The sequence below is a fragment of the Camelina sativa genome, chromosome 20 (genome assembly GCF_030686135.1).
Source record: "Camelina sativa cultivar CO46 ecotype springtype chromosome 20, ASM3068613v1".
NCBI classification, from domain to species: domain Eukaryota; kingdom Viridiplantae; phylum Streptophyta; class Magnoliopsida; order Brassicales; family Brassicaceae; genus Camelina; species Camelina sativa.
This window is the reverse complement of record NC_141899.1, coordinates 26811487-26835059: the sequence shown is the minus strand read 5'-3', so window position 1 is coordinate 26835059 and position 23573 is coordinate 26811487. Positions and strand designations below refer to the sequence as shown.

The 23573-nt window shown below is 39.2% G+C and overlaps 4 protein-coding genes and 2 pseudogenes across 8 annotated transcripts; 4 read left to right on the top strand and 2 right to left on the bottom strand.

The window, feature by feature from the left end:
* Positions 1-499: 499 nt before the first annotated feature.
* LOC147919424 (uncharacterized) lies at positions 500-1378 on the top strand. Its single transcript, XM_087503962.1, has one exon. It carries the CDS (start codon positions 500-502, stop codon positions 1376-1378), a length of 879 nt encoding a protein of 292 aa, XP_087360088.1.
* A 1553-nt stretch (positions 1379-2931) lies between these two features.
* LOC147919423 (uncharacterized) lies at positions 2932-4153 on the top strand. Its single transcript, XM_087503961.1, has 2 exons — positions 2932-3153; positions 3554-4153. Exons 1-2 carry the CDS (start codon positions 2932-2934, stop codon positions 4151-4153), a joined length of 822 nt encoding a protein of 273 aa, XP_087360087.1.
* Positions 4154-4250: 97 nt separating this feature from the next.
* LOC104771340 (uncharacterized) lies at positions 4251-10053 on the bottom strand. Of its 4 annotated transcripts, none has more exons than XM_010495858.3 (18): positions 9742-10053; positions 9287-9420; positions 9078-9195; positions 8500-8598; positions 8288-8403; positions 8099-8182; positions 7664-7858; positions 7510-7579; positions 7282-7436; positions 6976-7140; positions 6828-6899; positions 6636-6753; positions 6287-6553; positions 6057-6199; positions 5762-5974; positions 5112-5642; positions 4554-4691; positions 4251-4476 (listed from the first exon to the last, which is right to left on the bottom strand). In XM_010495858.3, exons 2-18 carry the CDS (start codon positions 9413-9415, stop codon positions 4414-4416), a joined length of 2676 nt encoding a protein of 891 aa, XP_010494160.2. In that variant the 5' UTR covers positions 9416-9420; positions 9742-10053; the 3' UTR covers positions 4251-4413. The 4 variants fall into 4 exon arrangements, with proteins under 4 accessions (XP_010494160.2, XP_010494159.2, XP_087362093.1 ...); XM_010495857.3 differs by having other exon boundaries at positions 6057-6205; positions 9742-10025; XM_087505967.1 differs by having other exon boundaries at positions 6057-6205; positions 6287-6523; positions 9742-10025.
* A 4033-nt stretch (positions 10054-14086) lies between these two features.
* On the top strand, positions 14087-15868 carry LOC147919422 (uncharacterized; annotated as a pseudogene). The gene is made up of 4 exons (XR_015592286.1): positions 14087-14139; positions 14369-14795; positions 14868-15423; positions 15506-15868. The product of XR_015592286.1 is annotated as an uncharacterized LOC147919422 (transcript).
* A 108-nt stretch (positions 15869-15976) lies between these two features.
* LOC147919421 (uncharacterized) lies at positions 15977-16623 on the top strand (annotated as a pseudogene).
* A 657-nt stretch (positions 16624-17280) lies between these two features.
* LOC147919420 (uncharacterized) lies at positions 17281-20977 on the bottom strand. The gene is made up of 3 exons (XM_087503960.1): positions 20855-20977; positions 17865-17892; positions 17281-17777 (listed from the first exon to the last, which is right to left on the bottom strand). Exons 1-3 carry the CDS (start codon positions 20975-20977, stop codon positions 17281-17283), a joined length of 648 nt encoding a protein of 215 aa, XP_087360086.1.
* Between the last annotated feature and the right edge of the window lie 2596 nt (positions 20978-23573).

Here is a 23573-nt window from a genome sequence, read left to right as displayed (position 1 = left end):
GAAAGTAACAAGAAAGGAGGTCCATCAATTTTTGACCGTTTGGGTTCTACCTCATCGATCTATAGTTCTCTACTGGCTGGGAGCCTTTCTATGTCGAGTCATTCTGCTTCAGGAGCAGCACAAGATCTAAATCATTATGTGGATCGCACAGAATTTAAACTCCTTTCCTCTTTTCAGATATCTGATGGGGGAAGGAGAACCAAATAGAAAGAAGGGTTGATGGTCAATTCCAACCCTTCAAGATCAATATGAGGATATTGAGTTGGAACTGTCAGGGGGTGGGGAATACCCTTACAGTTCGACACCTAAGGGAAGTGTACTTCCCAGAGATAATATTCCTCTGTGAGACCAAAAAGAAAAGAAGCTATTTGGAAAATGTGGTGGGGGCATCTGGGGTATTTTGACGTTCATACTATGGAACCGGAAGGTTTTGAGTGGTGGTCTTGCACTTCTATGGAGGGAGTTAGTGGATGTTAGAATTTTACACTCTGATAATCGTATGGTAGAAGTCAGTATCAGATGGCAGGATAAGGAGTTTTTTATGACTGGGGTCTACGGAGAACCAGTGAGAAGTGAAAGAGATAAGGTTTGGGAAAGGTTGCAACGGATTGGTGTTGGTAGAAGAGGTCCATGGATGCTAACAGGTGACTTTAATGAATTGGTTGACCCTTCAGAAAAAGTTGGTGGTCCAGAAAGAGTTGATGCCTCTTGTTTAGTATTTAGAAGTATGCTAAAAGCTTTCGGTCTATGGGAAATTAATCATTCAGGTTACCAATTCTCCTGGTTTGGTAATACAAATAGTGAATTGGTCCAGTGTCGATTAGACAGGACAGTGGCATATCAAGAGTGGATAGAGTTATTCCTGCAGGCTCAAGTGTTGTATCTTCAGAAGGTTAGCTCAGACCAGAGTCCTCTCATCAATAATCTCTTGGGGAATAGCTGGAGACGTAGAGCAGAGTTTAAATATGACCAGAGATGGATTACTCAAGAGGGTTTCAGTTCAGTTGTAGAAGTATTCTGGAAGGAACATGCTGGCAATCAACAACTCTCCATAAAAGAGAAACTGGATCGCTGTAGAAAAGAGATTTCTATTTGGAAGAGGGTGGCTAACCCAAACTCGGCAAAGAGGATTCAGGAGCTTCATTTCCAGATTGATCAAGAGACCCGATGTTCTCCACTCTGCCTAGTTAAACTAAAAGAGCTGAAAAGAGAGCTTAACGATAAGTATTTTAAAGAGGAAGTTTTATGGAAACAGAAGAGTAGAGCTACCTGGATGGGTAAAAGGGATCGCAACACGAAATTCTTCCATGCCGCCACTAAAAACCATAGAGCACAGAACAAAATAAAGTCGCTGATGGATGAGAAGGAGAAAGAATAGTATGCAGAAAGCGACTTAGGAAGGGTTGCAGAAAAGTATTTTAAAACTCTGTTTACTTCTGACGATATGGGACATCAACTAGAAGTTATGAAGAACTCGGAGAGCAGGGTGAGTTAGGATTGGAATAATTTCATGATGAGTCCAGTTACCAAGGAGGAGGTGAAGAAGGCTACTTTTGATATCAATCCCGGTAAGAGCCCTGGTCCGGATGGTCTTACTGGATACTTTTTCCAGCAATTCTGGGACAGTTTGGGAGATATTCTGACGCAAATGGTGGCAGATTTCTTTTCTTCTGGATCATTCCATAAGGATCTGAACAGAACAATTATCTGCCTTATTCCTAAGAAGTTGAATGCGACGAGACTTACTGATTTTAGACCAATCAGCCTTTCAAATGTGGTTTACAAAATCATCGCCAAACTCCTAGCAAAAAGACTGAAGAAGGTGCGTCCCATAGTTATTTCAGAAATTCAAGCTGCATTTGTTGAGGGCAGGCTGATTTCTGAAAATATCCTTGTCGCCCATGAACTCCTCCATGCTCTAAATTCTCCCAACTCATGTTCTCAGGAGTTCATTGCAATAAAAACAGATATTTCAAAAGCTTTTGATCGAGTCGAATGGAGATTTCTCGAGGGAGCTATGAGGTCACTGGGTTTTAGTGAAGGTTGGATCGAACGGATCATGTGGTGTGTGAAATCAGTTAGTTACCAAGTCCTAATTAATGGAAACCCACATGATGCTATTACACCAACGAGGGTATCGAGACAAGGGGATCCACTGTCCTCTTATCTGTTCGTCATTTGTACTGAAATGCTGGTGAAAATGCTACATGATGCAGAGCAGAAAGCGCAAATTACAGGGTTGAAAGTGGCAAGAACAGCTCCTCCGGTGTCTCATTTACTCTTTGCAGACGACAGTATGTTCTACTGTAAGCATGAGGATGGTGAACTTAACAAGATAGTGAGCATAATTGATGAGTATAGTCTGGCCTCGGGTCAGAGAGTACACTATCAAAAATCCAGTATCTATTTTGGCAAACAGATCCTTTCGGACCGTAGAGAAGCAGTTAAGAGATAGTTGGGTATTACTCAGGAGGGAGGAGACGGTTTCTATCTTAGTCTGCCTGAATCTTTTGGAGGTTCAAAGGTGGAGACTTTGAACTATCTAAAGGAGAGGATACAAAGCAAAATTTGTGGATGGCAAAACAACTTCCTATCCTCTGGTGAAAAGGAGATCCTCCTTAAGGCTGTAGCTATGGCGCTTCCAACATATCCCATGTCTTGCTTTCTTCTCCCGAAGGCAATTCATAAACAGATAGCTTCTGTCTTTGCTGACTTTTGGTGGAGGAACAAAAAAGATTCTCGAGGAATGCATTGGAAATCTTGGGATCAGCTTACTAAACCGAAGGCTTAAGGGGGGATTGGATTTCGAGATGTTGAGGCTTTCAATATAGCTCTACTTGGGAAACAAACCCCATCTCTCCTTGTTTTCAGAACTTGGTCTCCTCTTTAACAACAGTTCATGATCTAATAGATGGCAGCAGAAAAGAATGGATGCAGGAGTTGATTGACTTGGTCTTCCCGAAAGAAGAAAGAAGGATGATTGAGCAAATAAGACCTGGAGGGAATTGTACTAGAGATACCTATGCTTGGGATTATACAAAGTCAGGAGAATATGCTGTCAAGTCAGGGTATTGGGTATACTCTCAGATTGTTAAGAAGAAAAATGCTCCTATGGAGATTTCCCAACCAAGTCTCAACCCTATATTCGAGAAAGTTTGGAGCAGTAAAGCAAGCCCGAAAGTGCAGCATTTTTTGTGGAAATATTAAAGCAATTGTATTTCGGTGGCAAGGAATTTAGCTCATAGGCATATTGCAAGGGAAGCTAGCTGCATAAGATGTCCAGGAAGTGTAGAAACAGTAAACCATCTCTTCTCTTCCAATGCACTATTGCGAGACTGACTTGGGCTGTCTCTCCTATCCATGCTCCCCCAAGAGGAGAGTGGTCAGACTCTTTATACACCAATATCTATTGGGTTCTCAATTTTGATAAGGAATGTCCCCAGTTAGGTAATCAGGTTAATCTGGTGCCATGGCTTTTATGGAGATTATGGAAAAATTGAAATGATATGCATTTCAAGGCATATAATATAATGCTAATGATGTTATCTCCAAGGCGCTTGAGGATTTGGAGGAAGGGGTGAAAAGAGAGGTCCTTAGTGATATCTCTAGCAAGCCTCAGCCGAAGCACCAACTGGGTAACAGGGGAAGAGGAAATGTGATCGAGAGATGGAGGCCTCCTCCTATGTCATGGGTTACTTGTAACACATATGCTTCTTGGCAGATGGAGGCTCAAAGATGCGGTATTGGCTGGATCCTTCGTAATGAAAAGGGAGATATGATTTGGTCGGGTGCAAGAGACCTTCCTAGAGTTAGATCTATACTGGAAGCGGAATTAGAAGCAATGAGATGGGCGGTCTCAACATTATGTAGCTTCCGGTATGAGAAGGTAATTTTTGAATCAAACTCCCAAGTCCTGATGAATCTTTTGCATAATAAGGAGGATTGGCCAAGCATCTCACCAGGGCTTCATGATATCAGAAGAGGAATGAGCAATTTTAAAGAGATTAGGCTTGTGTTTCAAACTAGAGGAGCAAACATGGTGGCTGATAGAATATCAAAGGAATCTCTTTCTTTTCAGTATTATAGTCCTAAGCTTTATTCTATCGTTCCCAATTGGTTAAAAAACATTATGGATTTGGAGAAAGTTATGTAAACTTTGGATAATTAATATTTGATGTTGAGCCAAAAATATATATATCAGTAGTTATGAGGTATTGAGGGGGTGAGAGAAGTGGGTAAAGATGGAAATATCAAATCAAATCGGCCCTTTAGAGACCAGATAAATTACGGTTGCTTGTGTTCAGCAGAGTAGACCATCCCAAACTCTAATTCTTAATACATAGTGAAGGATCTCAGCAAATAAACAAAAGATACTCCAAATATCTGACACTTATGGAACCAATTCTACACAGCTTATGGACCTTGATCATCTTTTAGCCGGCCTTCAATATCACGTCTTAGCAACTCCGCATATTCCTGCAATGCGAAAATACAAGTATGATAAGGGAAACGTTACCATCACTAAGGAAAAAACTAATCTGTTTGATGCTTACGTGAGAAAGAACTTCATCACAACAAAGCTCGTTCACAAGGTCGTCTTGGCTCACAGCAGCATTTTCGACCATAGCACGGAAAACATCCTCTGGTGGATCAGAGTTCTCAATCATTTGCGCCAAGGATTGAACATTTACCTATGTGGACAAAATTTAGAAAAGGCATTCATTACAACGACATAGACTAAGAGACAATGTTGTTTATTGAGACCGAATCAATCAAAACCCAAATGAAAATAAAAGACCCGATCTGAAAAACTTAGATCTTGCTAAGCAAAGAAACTAAGGATGGTTTTACTTTTTCTACAACTGAAAAGACAACAAAATCAGAACCAAACGGGAACTTTACTTCTTTTGGAGCAAATCTATGGCTGATTAAAAACCAAAACTGGACATGACTTCAAACCAAACCCCATATAAAAAAAACCATACTAACTCGATCCATACTAGATTACGTTCTTCTTCAGTCACTGTTTTTGTCCTTTACTTAAAATCAAAGCTCAGAAAGTCCAAAAAAAAAAAGAAGAAAAAAAAACAAATCAAAATCACCAGACATACCTGAAAAGGTTGAAGATCATCAGGCTGCTGTGTTGCGGGTTGAGGCGATGGCCCTCCTTGGCTGAAAGCACGTGAGACTAGAGGCATCATTTGTTGGACCATTCTAGAAAAATCAAAACCACCACCCTCGCCTTGAGCTCTGCCTGACATCATATTTTCTATCTCTTGCCCATCCACCTGTTGGGCAATTTGTTGGACTGTGTTCATGATCTGTGGGTTCTGAGTAAACTGCTGAAGCATATTTCTCAGCATATTTGGCGAATCCACACCAGCTTGTCGAGATACCCCTGCTAGCAATCCATCCAATACAGGGCTCTCCAAGACCTGAGACATTGCACTTGAGACATCTAGCTGATCATCTGAACCTTGCCCACGTCTCAGACCAGTCTCAACTGAACGAGAACTACCAGAAAAGAGAGATTGCAAAAGCTGCTGACCACTACTCCCACTGCTCTGTTGCAGACCTTCAACTGTAGCTGAAGTCCCACTATCTTCATTCTTGCCTAATACCTTGGGCTGCTTGCTTCGTTTCTGTAACCATAAAAAGCATACTATGACTATGAGAATTTGGAACCACAGACTTGTGGATATGCTATGCAATGAAAATGAAATAGCAGCAACTTGCCACTTATTTTCAACTCATTTATTACCTTACGGTCTAAACCGCCAAGCCCCAATCCAAGTGGTGTAGCTGTAGCTACCTCTGGAGTAGCCTTCTTGGTTTCTTTGGTATCACCGGTAGAATCTTCCCCATTGCTTGTGGATTCTCCAGACGGAGCTGAAGATTGTCCTGTAGTAGAAGAGATATCTTTTGCAAGGGCTGGATGCCCTAAATCTTCACCATGTTCTTTTTCACTTGGATACTGGTTGAAAAGCAAAAAAATTAGTGGTAGGGAAACCATAGTGAACAAATAAATCAAACATCTGATTGTAGAGAAGACATACCACCGAGTTCCTCCTTTCAGATGGTAAGTCATGCAATGTTCCACTTGAAGACTCAGGTGTGCACGAAGCTGCAATGTTGGTAGGCTGCTCAGGTATAGCACCCGCAACCCCATGGCCCGTAGACATATCCCGCTCCAGAGCTTCTGTTCCTAATTGATAAGTGAAGCAGAGCTTGAAAGATTGAAAACATTTTACCCACAATCTAAAACTTTAGTCAGCAGGCAACCTACCCGGTGGAATCTGGTTTCTTCCTTGCATATTGTTTACTAATTCTCTAATTCTTGCATTGATTTGGGCAACTGAAACAGAACCATCCAAACCAGGTTGAACCCCAGCAGAAATATTCTCACTGGTAGAGCCTGGTGGAACAGCAGCAGCAATGATGTTTCTCACTGGGAGTCCCCGAACTGAACTTGTATCGTTGTCACCGTCTCCTTGCCCTCCTCCATTGCTTCGCTGGTTCCCAACTGATGACATCATAGGTGAATCTGATGTGCCTGGTAATTAAGAATGAAATTCTATGGGGACGAATTGTGCAGCTAAGTCTAATGGAAAAAAAAAAAGGTGAACTTCACCAACCAGCGTGTATATGAATGTTAATGTGCCGTTGGGGAGCTTCTAAACCAACTGGTCCAGTTACTGGATTTGATGCGACAGCAGCACCAGTAAAGAGAGAGCTGGTTTGGTGAGGAAAAGGCTGCAAAATACAGTACAAAATTACATAAAAGAAGAAAAGTTAGCTTAGAGAAATAGATGAGACTAGAAGCTAACCTGAGCCATAATAGGATTCGGTCCTGATGGAGATATATAAACAGCAGGCCCAGCATTCACATAGGATAATTCCTGTAGATCACAGTGTTTGTGAGCCGCATGTCAGGAAAAATAGGAACAGTTACGAAAGAAATGACCCAAAACGGACCGGAGACTGTGCCATTCTCAATGTCAAAATTGTGCGCCCAAGCTCCAGTAGGAAGGCCCCTAAATGTTGCATGGCAAGGCCTACTTGCACAGCCTCTGTCTGGATTTGTGCCCTGAGAGTAGGATCTGAAGAGGACCCATCTTGCTCTAGACGTCTGGCAATATGCTACAACAATGTTGTTGAAAATCACAAAGAGCACATGATTAGATGACAATGCATGCTAAGCATATACTTCGCAATTTCTCGATAAGGAACGAACAGAGAAAGACGGAATCGATTAATAAGCAGTGTGAAGAAAATGTTTACCGATAAAGAAGAAACACCTAAACCACTCAGTAAATGCTGAGCATTCCTTAGGACAACAGAGAGTGCTTCAGGTGTTGATGCACCGCGTCGACTTCTAGGCAACTCTTCCGTTGGTCGGCCACCAGATGTAGCAGAAGACGTATCTGGCTGATAGCCTGGAGGAACATCCAATTAAATTATTGATGTGTTCTCTATCCAATATGACAATACAAATTTAGATCACAATACCATTTCGTGATAATGCCTGCTCCATCCGATTAATGAACTCCATTAGGGTATCTAACGAATCCGGAATAGGCTGCAGAATTAGAGAGTTACATTGTAACATAACAAGATTAAAGCTCTAGTCTCAAGATCAAAATACCACGTGACTAAGAACTACCATTAGAAATGAAGGAATAGGAATTGCTGTAGCTGCTGTAACCGGAATCTGAACAACATGAGGCATCGATGCTTGAAATGATACACCAGGAAATGCTTGCCTAGGTTGTGAATGACCTGCAGCTTGGCTTTGACCACCAATGCCAGGCGCTCCATCAGATGTATTTCCAGGAGGAGGATGAGACGAAAGATTCGACTAGGAGAAAAGAAATAAAATCGCATGCAAGACTGAGTTTAGAAACAGGTAATAGTGAATGACAACTAAATCTAATAAAACAGCACACATCAAAAGGTAACAGCAACTGACTCTCAACAATCCTCAATGTAAAAAACTTCTACCAGCAACAATGAAAAATCAAGAAAAGAGAGCAAAATAGCAGACTAGGCACTAATAAGAAATAATTTCTAAGTAGAGAGTGAAGAGAGAATAACTCACGGGCATAGAGGGTGTGCCAATAGTACTGTTATTTAAAGGATACTGTCCACCAACTCCAAAAGAATTTAGAACTGCTCCAATTACCTAAGCAAAACAAAAGTAAAAGTTTGTTAGCCCAATCAAACCATCCCATCGGACAAACAATATATTCCCCAGAAGACACCAAAATCACAAATCCTGAAGGATTACCCGGCTAAGATCTGGAACAATGCCTTCAGTCTGATCTCCAACATTAAAACTCCCAAGAACTACGCTGTGGGAGACATGTCTTCCATTTCGAGATGGTCCACCATTTGTACTATTTCCTGGTGAATCAAATAATCAGTTGAAATCAAGGTTCTGGGATGGTTTTGGTAACAGCTCCTTCAAAACTCAGAAAGGGCATATGACTTAATAATTACCATCATTTGCAGTTGCCCCTTCTGAAGGTGTACCAGATGTAGGAACTGATTCTGCTGGCTGCCTCACAACCAAGTGTAAAGTATGCCCATTTTCCAAATCTAAGACGAAGTCAAGTTATTAACCATACTGAAGTAAACCAGCGATGGAAGGCAACGACAGACATAAATCTCAGCTTAGCAAAGGAGTAAATGTATATCTTTCATGGATTACAGCTTCCACTACAGAGTAAGATTCACAGAAGAAATCAGCAGAAATTACATGGCATTTCATGAACACACTATTTAGATCTTCCTTAACTATACAAAAACAACCATATGCGTTATGCGGGTGCAGAAGGTTCTTGGTAATACTTCCAATATTTTATCAAAAGATCGAGCAGTCTTTCTCATGTTTATACAAAATTGCCAATGAACTTGTTATATAAAAAGCATAGATGCACTTAATCAATCAAATGCCAGACTTACGACAGATTTTGGAAAACATGCATTTTATACACAGGGCAGAAAGCATAATGCAACAAACAGCTACACTATAACATAATGTCTACAAGTTAATAAAGTAGGTAGCACTAGGATACGATACTCCGAGAGAGGATGATCATCTTTCAAAACCCTTCCTCGGAAAATGAGCCGCTGCTGACCAACAGCCACCCCTGTCTCACTAGCTATCTTCTCCTTGAAAAGTGAAACTGTTTCCTGAAACAATTCAGACCCCAAATAGTATCAGATAATATAAGCATACTAAGCTTAAAATATGCAGATGAAGCAGAAGACGAAGATTCCTTACATTCTTGTTCACTTGAAAAGTATATGTCTGTGAGTCTAACGTCTTGATGTTAAGCTCAAGGGTTGATTCTGGAGTTTTCTCAGATGCATTGTTGCTACTAGAGCACTGGTTAATGGGTTGATCTTCCATGAACCCTAAAGTATTGAAATTGAAAACACACAAAAGTTCGTAATCAATCATCTTTCCATCAAATCTAAATCTAAACCAAGCAGCATCCTTAGCACCCCTTACGCACACATTTCCAGATATTGATCAAAAGGAACACAATCAACAATAAGACACAAACAAACGACTCAGACCTAAATGCAAAGTCATTGTAATAAAACTGGTTAAAAAAATCAAAACTTTAGCCGTCCTAAGGTATAAACAACGCCAAATCAGAGATAACAGATACGAAAAAGGATCAAGCGCCAAGAAAAAACATCAAATTCCATGAAAAGTAACGAAGAATGAACCTATTTTTGGCGTCGCTGGAGATTGAAAAAATTGAAACTTTTCTTTAGATGATGGAACCAAAGCTAGAAAAAAAAGGATCCTCGGATTGAAATCTAGAGTAGTATCTCAAAATTGATCCAGGGACGAAACCAAAGCCTGATTTGTTCGGAGTTAAAGGGGAAGAAGAACAAGGACGATTGTGTCGGAAATTTTGGTGAAATTGAAAAGAAAAAGAAGAATCTAGAGGAAGATGCAACGACGGCGTTTTTAAAACCTGAATTGACGCATCCGCGAATATAGGCCTAAATGTGGACTCTTCTATAAATAAAGTCATATTAGAGCTGGGCCTGGACTCTCTAATGCGTACCTAAGATACTTCAAACATGTGGTTTTGTTATTTTCCAACCAGATAAGATAAATGCGTCACTGATTGTAAAAAAAAAGTCACTGACTCACTGTATCGTTGGTCATATCCCAGCTAGGCATGGCCAACGTTATAGTTTATTAACCACTGGTTATAATTAGAAATACTGTTTAATTTTAACTGTATCTAATCATTACAGTTAATACGGTTTTGGTTGAGATGGTTACGGTTATTTAATAATGGTTGATGTTATTTGATGTTATACAATGGTTGATATTAGTATTTATTTTTAATTGATATATTCTTTTAGGGTACTCATATTTCTATATATCATATGATTCATATTAAATATAAAATTACTAGTATATTTTATTATTTTTTAAAAACGATTATGGTTAAAAAATTACGGTTGAACTATGCGTTTAACCAACAGTTTTGATACGGTTACGATTAATTAACGGTTATGGTTAATATAATCTAACCATATATTTACGGTTAACAGCTATGGTTTTTATATGGTTACAATCTGGTTATGATTTGGATAAGGTCCGATTATGATCCGGAATATGGTTACGTTTTAATTTTGGTCATGCCTACTCCCAACCAACTATGCCCGGATTATATTTGACTATTGAATATTTAAAATTAGTTAATATAGTTTTTTCGTTTAGTTTAAAAAAAGGAGGGAAAAAGAGTGTAGAAATGTATTTTTCATTTTATATACCAATTGAAATAATTTTCCAAACATATGATGAGTAACTCAATAACATAATACTTTTCCATACCATAATAAGATTATTAACTATTTAAATATTTGTCAGAGTTCATAATTTTCTCTGAAACAAATTACCAAATTTTGGAATTTAAAGTTGAAATCATATACATAACATTATATATAATAAAGTAATGTGAATCTCCAGAAAAAAAAACACTGATACTCTAATAATATAAAATGTTTTTCTAACCAACTGATTTTCAACACAAATGTAATAACAGAAACAGATTCTCTTACTTTTGCTCTCGTTAGGACCAAAGAATGACAAGAGGCACAAAGATCTGGATTTGGATCTGGTATTCAAAAACCGATCCGACTTAACTCCAAAGCGTTACCCCCAGTTAGTTCTGTGAATGTCTCCATTAATGCGGCATACATGGATAGAGATGGACGAGCAGGTTTGGGATAGATTTTTGCGGACCACTGAGATTGGCTCTTCTCAAAAGGATCAATCACAACCCCTCCCCTGCTGTCTGATCCTCATTGATGGCCGAAGTACTAGCAACTCTTATAGCAGTACGAATTGAGATTGCATCGGATTTCACCAACGTCTTCTTCGCTTCAGACTCGTTAGCCCTAGTCAAAGCATTCAACTTGGAGCCCTAATCCAAAGAATTCCAAGGGATTCTCCATGATATCATGGATATATCTTCATGTTTTTCTGTTTGTGCCTTTAATTTCATCCCTAGAGATCTAAATCGCCGAGCAGACGCTTTGGCCAAAGAAGCTCTTAGGCTTTGTAAGAAACTATCGTTAACTGATGAATAGAAATCATGTTTGACCAAAAGGAAAAAAAAAAACTTCTTTGTTCCATACATCGAATCAATTTTCGACATTAATTGCTTCAAGTAAGAACCATCAAGCGTACGTGAAACCCCATATAACTCCTAATATTGTAACCAAATTATTGTACTAAATTATATTTTTAGTGTAAACTAAATAAATATATAATCCACTAAAATGAAAGAGCTAAGAAATATGGCAACGGAAGAAAATATTAAAAGTGAAAACATCACACATAAACCTATTAAGATTGTTGTAAAGTCATATATGAATTGTATGCAATCGCTGAAATACGATAAATAAATCATGAATTGCAAAGTGACCACTCTAATTGGTTACTTCACGTTGTGGAACACATTCTTTCGATAAATACATCCCACCGATACGACACTATGACGAACTCTTCCGCAACTGCTCTTGTACACTTCTAAATCTAGACACAACAACAAAGCAAAGTAAGAAGAATGTACAATAATTCCAAAACTCTACCTTTGTTTGGTTTTATGATTTATGTTGTAACGTAGCATCGACGACTCTTTGTCTAGAAGCCTCTTCTTCTACACATGCGTGATCCGACCACTAATCAGTTTCCACACATCCTTAATGCCTCTTCTACACATGCGTGATCCGACCACTAATCAGTTTCCACACATCCTTAATGCCTCTATGTACTAAAGTATGACAGGGAAAGCAAACCAAATTAACAACCCAATCACATACATCTTTTTCATATTATTTTTCCTTTTATTTGGATAATTAAAATTAATTGATCCTCGTTCAAGGAGAACTTAATTGATGTTGGAATATGAAGCATTGATCTAGAGCTCAATCAATAGATTTCTTCATCTTCCAACGTAGAATATGTTTGAGGTTCCTCGTTATCGCTATATCTTTAACGGAAAAACAGCTTTTTCATACCTGGACAAAGCCCATTTTTCGATTCATACATCGGACTATGATCTTTGCGTAAAAATACATCGACTTCAGAAACAAGAAATACATACCTCAACTATTGTTTTTGTGCTAAAATATACAGAAACGTGATTAACACTACAAGAAAAACTGTTAATAGCCACATTCAAGCTTCAAAAAATTCCTAGCTAGAATAATTTAGCCACGGAATAGACACAACCTTGAGACGAAGCAATGCATAGCTAATTAGTGGCAATGTTGTGGCTAATTAGCCACAAAAATAATTTTGTGACTAACTGTGGCAATTTTCAACAACTAGCCACAATAAAATTAATGGTCCAATAGCCAGACAAAATTAATATACATTTCGTGGCCCAATATAGCCACAAATTTGGTTTGAGTAGATTTATGGCATGCGCCACAAAAGTGTTGTAGCTATTTGTGGCTATATTGCTTTCTATATCTGTCAAATCACGTCACTCAACAAAAATTATTTAAAAAAAAAAGAATTAGCCACAAAATCGAACTAGTTATTCGTGGCTATGATCACGAAAAGTTTTGTAGATATTTGTTGCTTGTATACTTTTCAGAATTGTCATATCAATTCATTTATAGTACAAAATATTTTTATGAACCCAGCAACAATTAACCACGAAAGATGAATTTAGCCACAAAATAAATGATGCTATTTGTGACTTTTTTGGTTTTGCCTCTGTGGCTCTTTACGTCAACAAGTAACGAGATTTTTGTGGGTATATGTGGCCACAACACAAAGATTAGTGTCTATGCGTGGCATTTAGTTACAAGTACTTTGTGGCTTTATAGAAATTAGCCACGAACACTTTGTGTCTATCTGTGTATATTAATTAGGGATACATAGTAACTAAATTGTGGCTAAATTATACACGACTGATGTCGATGCAATTTGTGGCTAGTATCTATGACATCATTTGTGGCTAATCGTGGCCAATAATAACGATGCCTTTTGTGGGTTAATTGTAGCTATTATAGACACAAATAAGAGCGTGACACTTTTGTAGCTAATTTGCCACAAATATAGTTGTGGTGAATTTGTGGCTATCTGTCCACGTATAGCCACGAAACACAGATAGCTACAACGCTATAGCCACAAAAAAAATTCTGATTTTCCCTTGCTATGGACTGAATAGCCACAAAATATGGACCATAGCTGCAAAATTATTTCTGGCTAAAGACAGATTTTCTGGTAGTGTAATTAATAACTCTGTTAATTTCTCTATTAAACCAATCTGACGTTGAATCCACGTGTGAAGGTAGAAGCAAACGACGTCATTTTGGTTTATTTGAGAGTGTTAATTATTGACCAAAATGACGTCGTTTCTCATTTTTCCTCAAATCTCTCTCTCTCTCTCTCTCTCTCTCTCTCTCTCTCTCTCTCTCTCTCTCTCTCTCTCTCTTGTATCGATCTCTCACGAAAGAAGAACCCTAGAATTTGGGGATTTTGGGGTTTCCGGTTAATCGGAAAAATAAGGAACGCCATAAGTTAATTGCGATGAATCTCGATGTTACCGATGAGACGAGAGTCGAAGAGCCAGTTCCTAGAAAGTAAATTTCTCCTTTTAACATTTCTGAATTTTGTTATTGTTGATCCGTTTTTGCGTTTTAATGGTAGATGTCGATAGATAGTTTGAGTATTTTTTATTCCTAGTTGCATAGCGTGATTGATTATTAATGGGTCTGTTAATGTAATTCGATTTTGTGTTGGGGATACAAAAAGTATCGGTTCTTTATTGTTCCAATACAAAAATTCATAGAATTTTCTTTCTTTTTTCAGCCCTGATGATGCTACTTTCCATATTTACCAGGGTGGAAAGTTTGTCAATGCAGAAGGTAATGTGGTTACATATGAAGGAGGTGAGACTCACACTCTTGAATGCAAGCCGGAAGCAGTTTTTACAAATATGTTGGAGTCTCTTCGGGTGTCTTTGTTTGGTCATAGGATCTGGTACAAACTTCCATATGAATCTTGGAGAGAGTTGAAGCTGCTGTATAATGGGTCTAAGAATTTTCAGAGGATGTGTCTAGCTGCTATGTGGACAAAATCAGTTGAGCTATATGTGGAAAAGGATGAGATCTCTGAAGTAGATAATGGGGATAGAGGTCGTGATGATGACAATGGGGATAGAGGTCGTGATGATGATAATGGGGATAGAGGTTGTGAAGCAGCTAACGAGGAAAGAACTTGTGATGGTGAAGATGATGTAAGACCAGATTATGTTTGAGGCGGTGATGATGATGAGGAAGATGATGTTCGAAATGGTGATGATGAAGAGGAGGGTTGCAATTCAGAGGCAACTCCAACGAATTCAAAAGATGAGGATGATGGTCAAAAAAAAGTATTAGATACAAAAAAGGAAGTGGCGAGATAAGATTGGGGCAGGTATTTGACAGCATACCGCTATTCAAGGAAGCTGTGGTTGATTATTCTCTGCAAACATGAAATAATGTGAAGTACACAAGGTGGGGATCCGAGAAATCTGAAGTGAGATGCGCTCTTGGTGGTGGTTGCAACTTCTGAATCTACATTTCTTTTCAAAAACTCAACAACATCTACCAGGTCATGACTTGTGATGATGAGCATTCATGTGTCCCTAACAAGTTTAGCAAGGTAGTGAAGGATGGAGTCATTGCTAAGTTATTATTGAATGACATTAGGAGAAATCCTAATTACAAGCCAGAGGCGTTACAAGAAACATTTGAGGACCGTTACAACTTGGTGGTGACAAATGATCAATGTAGAAAGGTGAAGGCTAAAGCAATACAAGTCATACAAGATGAACATGATCAGCAATTTGCTCGACTAAAAGACTACCGTCTAGAGCTCATAAAGTAAGTTCATGTCCTATTGTAACTTTTGGAACTTGTTGTATTTTGACTGTTTAATATTAACTTTGTTACTTGTTTTTGACAGTTCTAATCCGGGATCAACTGTGGAGGTGGGAACAGTCCGAACTGATGATGGTATTGAGAAGTTTGACACATCCTACGTCTGCTTGGCAGGACTTCGGAAGACATTTAATGCTCATTGTCGACCCATAATTGGGATTGATGGTTGTTTCTTGAAGAGCAATGTCAAAGGTCAGCTGTTGGCAGCTATTGGAATAGATGCCAATAACCAGTTCTATCCGGTTGCAATGGGTATTGTGCCTATTGAAAATACAGAGAGTTGGATTAAGTTTATTAAACTTCTTAAAGAAAATTTGAATCTGGGTGATGGAGAAGGATTTAGTCTTATTTCAGACCAACAGAATGTATGTTAATTTATCTACTTGTAATGCAATATATAATATGAGTTTAACATCTAATTGTAATGCTAGTATATAATTTTTTATAGGGTTTGCTTATTGTTGTGGAACAAGAGCTTCCCAAAGTAGAACATCGCATGTGTGCTCTCCACATATATGGGAATCTAAGGAGAGCATACCCAGGAAAAGAATTGCCTAAACACCTATTTTGGGCTGTTGCAAAAAGTTTTAATGAGGCGGACTATAATAAAGCCATGGAAGAGCTGAAGCAGTTCGATCAAGGTGTTTATGAGGCAGTGATGATGAAGAATCCTAAGAATTGTAGCCGTGATTTTTTCAAGTGCACGTCACTTTGCGAAGATGTGTCGAACAACTTCTCAGACTCGTACAACAACACTATCAACCAAGCAAGAGAGATGCCATTGGTAGAAATGTTAGAGACTATAAGAAGACAAGGCTTGATCCAGAATGATATGAGAAGAAAGAAGGCTGCAAAGAAAAAGGGAAAATACAGTTTGAAAGTGGCCAAAACAATAAAGAAGAGCAGAGACACTTGAAGTATTGTTAGGTAATCCCTTGTGGCAATGGGCATTATGAAGTGGCTGAGCATGTTCATCATGGTTTCAGGGTTGATATGAATGCAAAAACATGTGCTTGTAGTAGGTGGAGTATGACAGGGATACCTTGTCTTCATATTTTCCGAGTAATTGGGTTGAAGAAGAATCAGAAGCCTGAAGATTTTGTTATCTCTGACTGGTTATTGACATCAAGATGGGTGGCTTAATACAATGAACAACTGATGGGAGTTAATGGTATGTACTTTTGGGAGAAATCCGGTGAACAAGAGCTTCAGCCACCACCAAGAGAGAAAACTAAAGGGCATACAAAGAAGCAAAAACGAATCAAGGGGAAGAATGAGTCTCCAAAGAAAAAGAGAAAACAAGGAAAGGAAGTAGAAGAGGAGGCTCCTCCAAAGAAGGTGAAAATAACTAGAGAAGGAATCACTTTGCATTGTTCTCAATGTAGCATGACTAGACATAATACAAGAAGCTGTATAAATCCTGGGGTTCAAGGTAAGCCAGGTAAGCCAAGAAAGCGTCGATGGGAAGGAGGTCCAAGTCAATCAAGTCAACCAAGTCAAGCCTCACAAGCATCTCAGATTTCACTTGGTGATTAATTGTTTTCTAGCTTATGATGTTTCAAATTGTAGGATGATATTTTTTGGATGTTTATGATTCGGTTAGGATGTTGGTTTTAGGATGATGGTGTAAGGTTAAGGATGATTCGGTTAGGATGATGGTGTGATGGTTTTTCTATGTCACCTATTTTGGATTCGGATGAAGTATATAAACCTAAAGGTTAAGGATGTTTGACTCCAATTGCATTGCATAGCTCTTAACATTGCATTGCATAACTCTTAAGTGATACAAACTTGTCATACTTAAAAGAAGAAAGCATACACAACAAACATCACAACACTACACACAATCAAATTTTTGACCCAACGTAGATATTGAATCTCTTTCTCACAACAAGCAATCACAGCTTTCGGTTCTCCAATCTCCTTCTCACATCCTTCTGCAACAGCTTTGTTGGCTTGAATTTCATTTCTGTAGTTGTTCGATACGACCTCACATGTGCGTGTCTCCATTGCTAAACTCTCCATCTCAGCTTCCACATCATATAAACCTTTCTCTAAGCTTCCCACATCTCCTTTCAACTTCTCAACAACAATCTCAACCTCTTCCATCTCTTCCACCATGGATATATCGGTCCATTTGAACAAATGTCCATTATTTTTCTTTGAGCCGTAAGGGCAACAATGAAAAATTCTCCCTGGATTCTTCAATGTTTCTGAAGTCTTGATTATAGACGAAGCACCACATCTACATTTTTTAGGTATTCCTCTTTCTGGTCCACGATGTGTGAAGCTCAATCCTAAGCCAAATTCCCACATCAAAATTCTGCATTTATATTCTTGAAATTGAACAATTGAAATTAAACCAAACACAAAACCAAACTTACCCGAACTAGATGACGAAGATATTGGATCCTATTTTTCCGATTAACCGGAAACCCCGAAACCCCCAAAATCTAGGGTTCTTTTTTCGCGAGAGATATCGATACGAGGAAGAGAGAGAGAGATTTGGGGAATAATGAGAAACGACGTCATTTTGATCAAAAATTAACACTCTCAAATAAATCAAAACGACGGTGTTTGCTTCTACCTTCACACGTGGATTTCACGTCAGATTGGCTTAATGGAGAAATTAACAGAATTACTAATTAATCATGTTTATGTATATGTTAGCACAAAAACAATAGTCGAGGTATGTCGATCTTATTTTCTAAAGTCGAGGTATTTTTACGCACCGGCCATAGTGCGATGTATGAATCGAACACATGGGCTTTGTCCAGGTATGAAAAAGCCGTTTTTTCCTATCTTTAACCCAACAAAAACATTAGCAAATGGATGTCTCACTTTAGATCATAGATTTGTGTAATTAAAGCTCTACAACAAAGAAAAAATTATGCTAGAGAGGAGATGAAACAACCCGACCCGTTTTTATTTATTTATAAATATATAATATAATTAAATACCCCATAATATTTAATTACAACTCAAACAATAAACCAACAACAAATCAATATGCACAGTGGAAGACAAACCAAACCAACTCCAATTTAATATAAATACAATATCAATCATAACCAATATAAATTAGCAACCTAGCATACTTCTAACAAGATTCCAACAACAAAATAACATAAACACAACATAACAACCGAGACCCTAGATCATCCTCCTCTTCATCGCCATGATTTCACGCTACACATTACCTGCACCACAAACACAATAAGATGCGTGAGTATTACAAGAAATACCCAGTGAGGCAATCCTCCCATCTACGAGCTATACACACAAGCAAATCAAGGGTACAACCACAAATAAAACATAAAAAAACATTCATTGAACAGGTCACCCAATAACACATTCACCACACCTACATATCATCACAGAAAATAAGTCATACAACTCAATCGCTCAGATAAGCTCATGGTCACGAACTCACCTTATCAAACTGATTATAACAACAAATACAACCAGTTGAGACTCTCCTGACGTTTGCAACAGCCCAAAAACGCCCTACAACAAACCACACAACCAAAAACGACTTTATAGCAAAACTGGACAGAAACATCATAAAAGAACAGTCTCAAAGAAGAAACCCTAAAATAAAAACCAACCATTAACTATCAAATCCCTCAAGTGGAAACGCTAGCCCAAGACGTCACGAAGCTTCCCACAAAATCTCGTGTAGATCAGAAACCAGAAGAGACCACGATCTCAGTTACAATACCCGATGGTCCCAACTCACGTCTAAGAAAACATGTCTCATGAAACTGACAATAACTCATTAATTTAAAATCCAAATCCACTTCTGTAAAAAGAAGAATGACGATGAAAGACTTAGGAATAATTCTATCAAATTTCGTAACCTTTGACAACGATTTGATATGTCAAAACTGTTTCCTCCCAAACCCTAACGATTCTGCTCCTTCTCCTTCTCTCTAAGATAAAGCTTTGTTGATCTCTTTCTCCTTCTCCTTCACACCAAATCGACCAAGGCTCTCCCTCTCTCTCTCTGAGGCTCAAGTGTCGACAATACACAAAAAGAAAGGAGGGCTTTTGGTTTAGTTAGATTAAATTAAGTTTTCATTAAACTGAAATAAATTAAAATCTACACCTTTGGTTTAATCAACCCAACCCAAAATATAATCTCGGAAAATGGATGTTACAATTCTCCCCCACCAACAAGGATTTGTCCTCGAATCCCGCAACACTGTCCCTTCACCAAGGACCTAGGTACAACCGTGACCACAGCCCGCACATTCCCCGACCGGACTGAACACCGTCAGCCAAGGTTTCCCTTGCAACTGTCGCAGCAGCCCGCAGATTCCCTTGACCCAACGGTACACCCAACCCTGACCCCACTGGTCAGCACAACCCAAAACACAAGATCATTCCCGACCTTCAAGGTATACATCCAGTCACTATGCTCATAACCACATTCTAGACATTTTTTGCTCTCTCACTCATACATTCTCAGGTTGCAACCTTCGAACTGCACCGCCTGCACTCTCAGACCGTCGTCTTTGAGCCATACCATCTCACTCTCAAATCGTCACCCTCGAGTTCTCGGTATCAGGGGTACTACTCATCCCCTCCGGAGAACTAATTATCTCCTCTGCCACTCTCAGGGTCGCAACCCGTCAAGCCCGTGGTGCACTAGGAGAACTAATCATCTCCCCAGGAGAACTAATCATCTCCCCAGGAGAACTAATCATCTCCTCCGGAGAACTAATCATCTCCCCAGGAGAACTAATCATATCCTCATGAGCAAACAAGTCCTAACGTCTATAAGCATCTCCCAACCAGAACTACCTCCAGTGGTTCACGCAAAACATCGCAATGTCTTACCAACCACCATATTCCCTCACCGGAATATCACCACCCATGACCACTCTTCAGGCCAACACTAGAACTTTCACAACCATTCGGGTGTTTAAACCCGCCTTCCAAAAAAAAATAGACAAGTTCTAACATTCATAGAGCTTTCTATTTCTTTGCAACCGCACTTTCCATAAATAGGCAAGCTTTAACTATTCATAAAACTTCTCATTTTTAGAACCCGCATACCTCGTAGCACCGTGACATCACCAATCAAAATCCATGAGAACTGATCATCTCATCTATGACCACTCTTCAGGTCAACCTCTAAACATTCCCGCCACTCCAGGCATATCACATCCCCTTTCCAAAGATAGACAAGTCCTAACTATTAATAAAACTTTCTATTTATGGAAACTTTCCTTTTTGAAACTTCTTATTTAAGGAAACTTTCCATTTCCAGAATTGCATAATCCCTTAATCCATTCCACATTAAGATTCAATAAGAACTAATCATCTTATTAAATTCTCTCCAACAATATTTTCAGTAAATCCACAATACGGTCATCTTGGTCTGAGCAAAACCTGTTGCCACACTCACAGCACCCGCTAAACCTCCATTAACACCAGTAAGCACACCGGCCACACCCTCAGGTTCCCACATAAACCTGACCCTCCCGGTCATCACACATAAACTCCTCCCCCGAGGTTGAACCCCCATCAACCCCGAGATCCGTATCCGGTCTCAACCGAAAACCTGAGATTAAAACCCCATCAATCTCCTAAATCCACATCTGGTTACAATAGGAAATCTGAGATTGAACCCCCATCAATCTCCTTAATCCACATTCAATTACAATGCTTATCCCCACGTCCTTCACCCTTTTGCCCCCAACTCATCCGCTCTTAGGTCGTAACCTTCAAGGCTTACCGATCTCACTCTCAGCCCCCCCCCCCATCTTCGAGCAGTACCGTCTCACACTCAGGTCTAACCCTCGGGATCTCGGTACCAGGAGAACCCCCATCTCCTCAGGAGAACCCCCATCTCCTCAAGAGAACCCCCATCTCCTCTGCTACCCTCAGGACCGCAGTCCTTCGAGCTATCAGTTTCTAAGGAACCCCACGTCCCCTCAAGAGAATCCCAATCTCCTCATGAGTTGTTCAGGATCCCCAGTCCCTATATCGAACGGTCATAACGTCTAGAAGAATCTTTCCAACCAGGACCACCCCCGTGATCCGCGTAGAACATCTCAATGTCCTACCAACACCATAATCTCTCCCAGAATATCACACTGCCGTGGCCATCCCCAGACCTCACTCCAAACATCTCAAACACTTTGGATGTCCCTCGGTAACCTTTCCAAAAATGGACAAGTTCTACCTCCCGAAAAAATTTCCATTTTTAGAAACCATCCATTTATGGAAACTTTCCATTTATAAAACATTCTATTTATGGAAACTTTCCATTTATAGAATTTCCGAGCTATTTTCTTTCCACATGACACACGAGTCAAAAATTCAAAAGAATTCCATTTGAAACCATCCACTCCCACAAATCACCGCCAATGGTATTTCCTGATACCGGCGTGATCCACCACTTTACAACAACTTTTCAATAGCCAACTGCACCCTCTGCATAGAAGCTAAAAACACTACACAACTACCAACACATAAAACAACTTACCGTGGAATCTCATTGAAGGCTTGGAGAGGATGATACTGGGACTCTATACCACATGTAAATTGACTAACTACTCATAATCAATTCCATCACACAACATTATGCATCAAGAAACAGGAAAATAATTCCACCAATTAAATTCCTAACCCCCCCCCTAGAACCGTAAGGGCTCTGATACCAAACTAAAACAACCCGTCCCGTTTTTATTTATTTAAAAATAGATAATATAATTAAATACCTCATAATATTTAATTACAACCCAAACAATAAACCAACAACAAATCAACATGCACAGCGGAAGACAAACCAAACCAACTCCAATTTAATATAAATATAATATCAATCATAATCAATATAAATTAGCAACCTAGCATACTTCTAACAAGGTTCCAACAACAAAATAACATAAACACAGCACAACAACCGAGACCCTAGATCATCCTCCTCCTCATCGCCATGATTCCACGCTACACATTACCTACACCACAAACACAATGAGATGCGTGAGTATGACCAGAAATACCCAGTGAGGCGATCCTCCCATCTACGAGCTATACACACAAACAAATCAAGAGTACAACCACAAATAAAACATAAAAAAACCATTCATTGAACAGGTCACCCAATAACACATTCACCACACCTACATATCATCACACAAAACAAGTCATACAACTCAATCGCTCAGATAAGCTCATGGTCACGCACTCACCTTATCAAACTGATTATAACAACAAATACAACCAGTTGAGACTCTCCTAACGTCTGCAACTGCCCAGAAACGCCCTACAACAAACCACACAACCAAAAACGACTTATAGCAAAACTGGACAGAAACATCATAAAAGAACAATTTCAAAGACGAAACCCTAAAATAAAAACCAATTGTTAACTATCAAATTCCTCCGGTGAAAATGCTAGCCCAAGATGTCACGAAGCTTCCCACAAAATCTCGTGTAGATCAGAAATCAAAAGAGACCACGATCTCAATTACAATACCCGATGGTCCCAACTCGCGTTTGATAAAACATGTCTCATGAAACTGACAATAACTCATCAATTTTAAATCCAAATCCACTTCTGTAAAAAGCAGAATGACGATGAAAGACTTAGGAATGACTCTACCAAATTTTGTTACCTTTGACAATGATTTGATATGTCGAAACTGTTTCCTCCCAAACCCTAACGATTATGCTCCTTCTCCTTCTCTCGAGGATAAAGCTTTGTTGATCTCTTTCTCCTTCTCCTTCACACCAAATCGACCAAGGCTCTCCCTCTCTCTCTCTCTCTCTCTCTCTCTCTCAGACTCCAGTGTCGACAATACACAAAAAGAAAGGAGGGTTTTTGGTTTAATTAGATTAAACCAGGTTTTAATTAAACCGAAATTAATCAAAATCTACACCTTTGTTTAATCAACCTCACCCAAAATATAATCCCGGAACACGATGTTACAGGAGAGAAGACGAAGAAATTAACGTATAAAGTATAATTTTACCTTTGTATGACGAGTGGATGTGAAATCGCTATGGAGAATCTATATTATGAAAGATGGTCAACTCTCTCCATCTCTCTGCCACGTCAGTAGTGGAGAGAGTGCCAG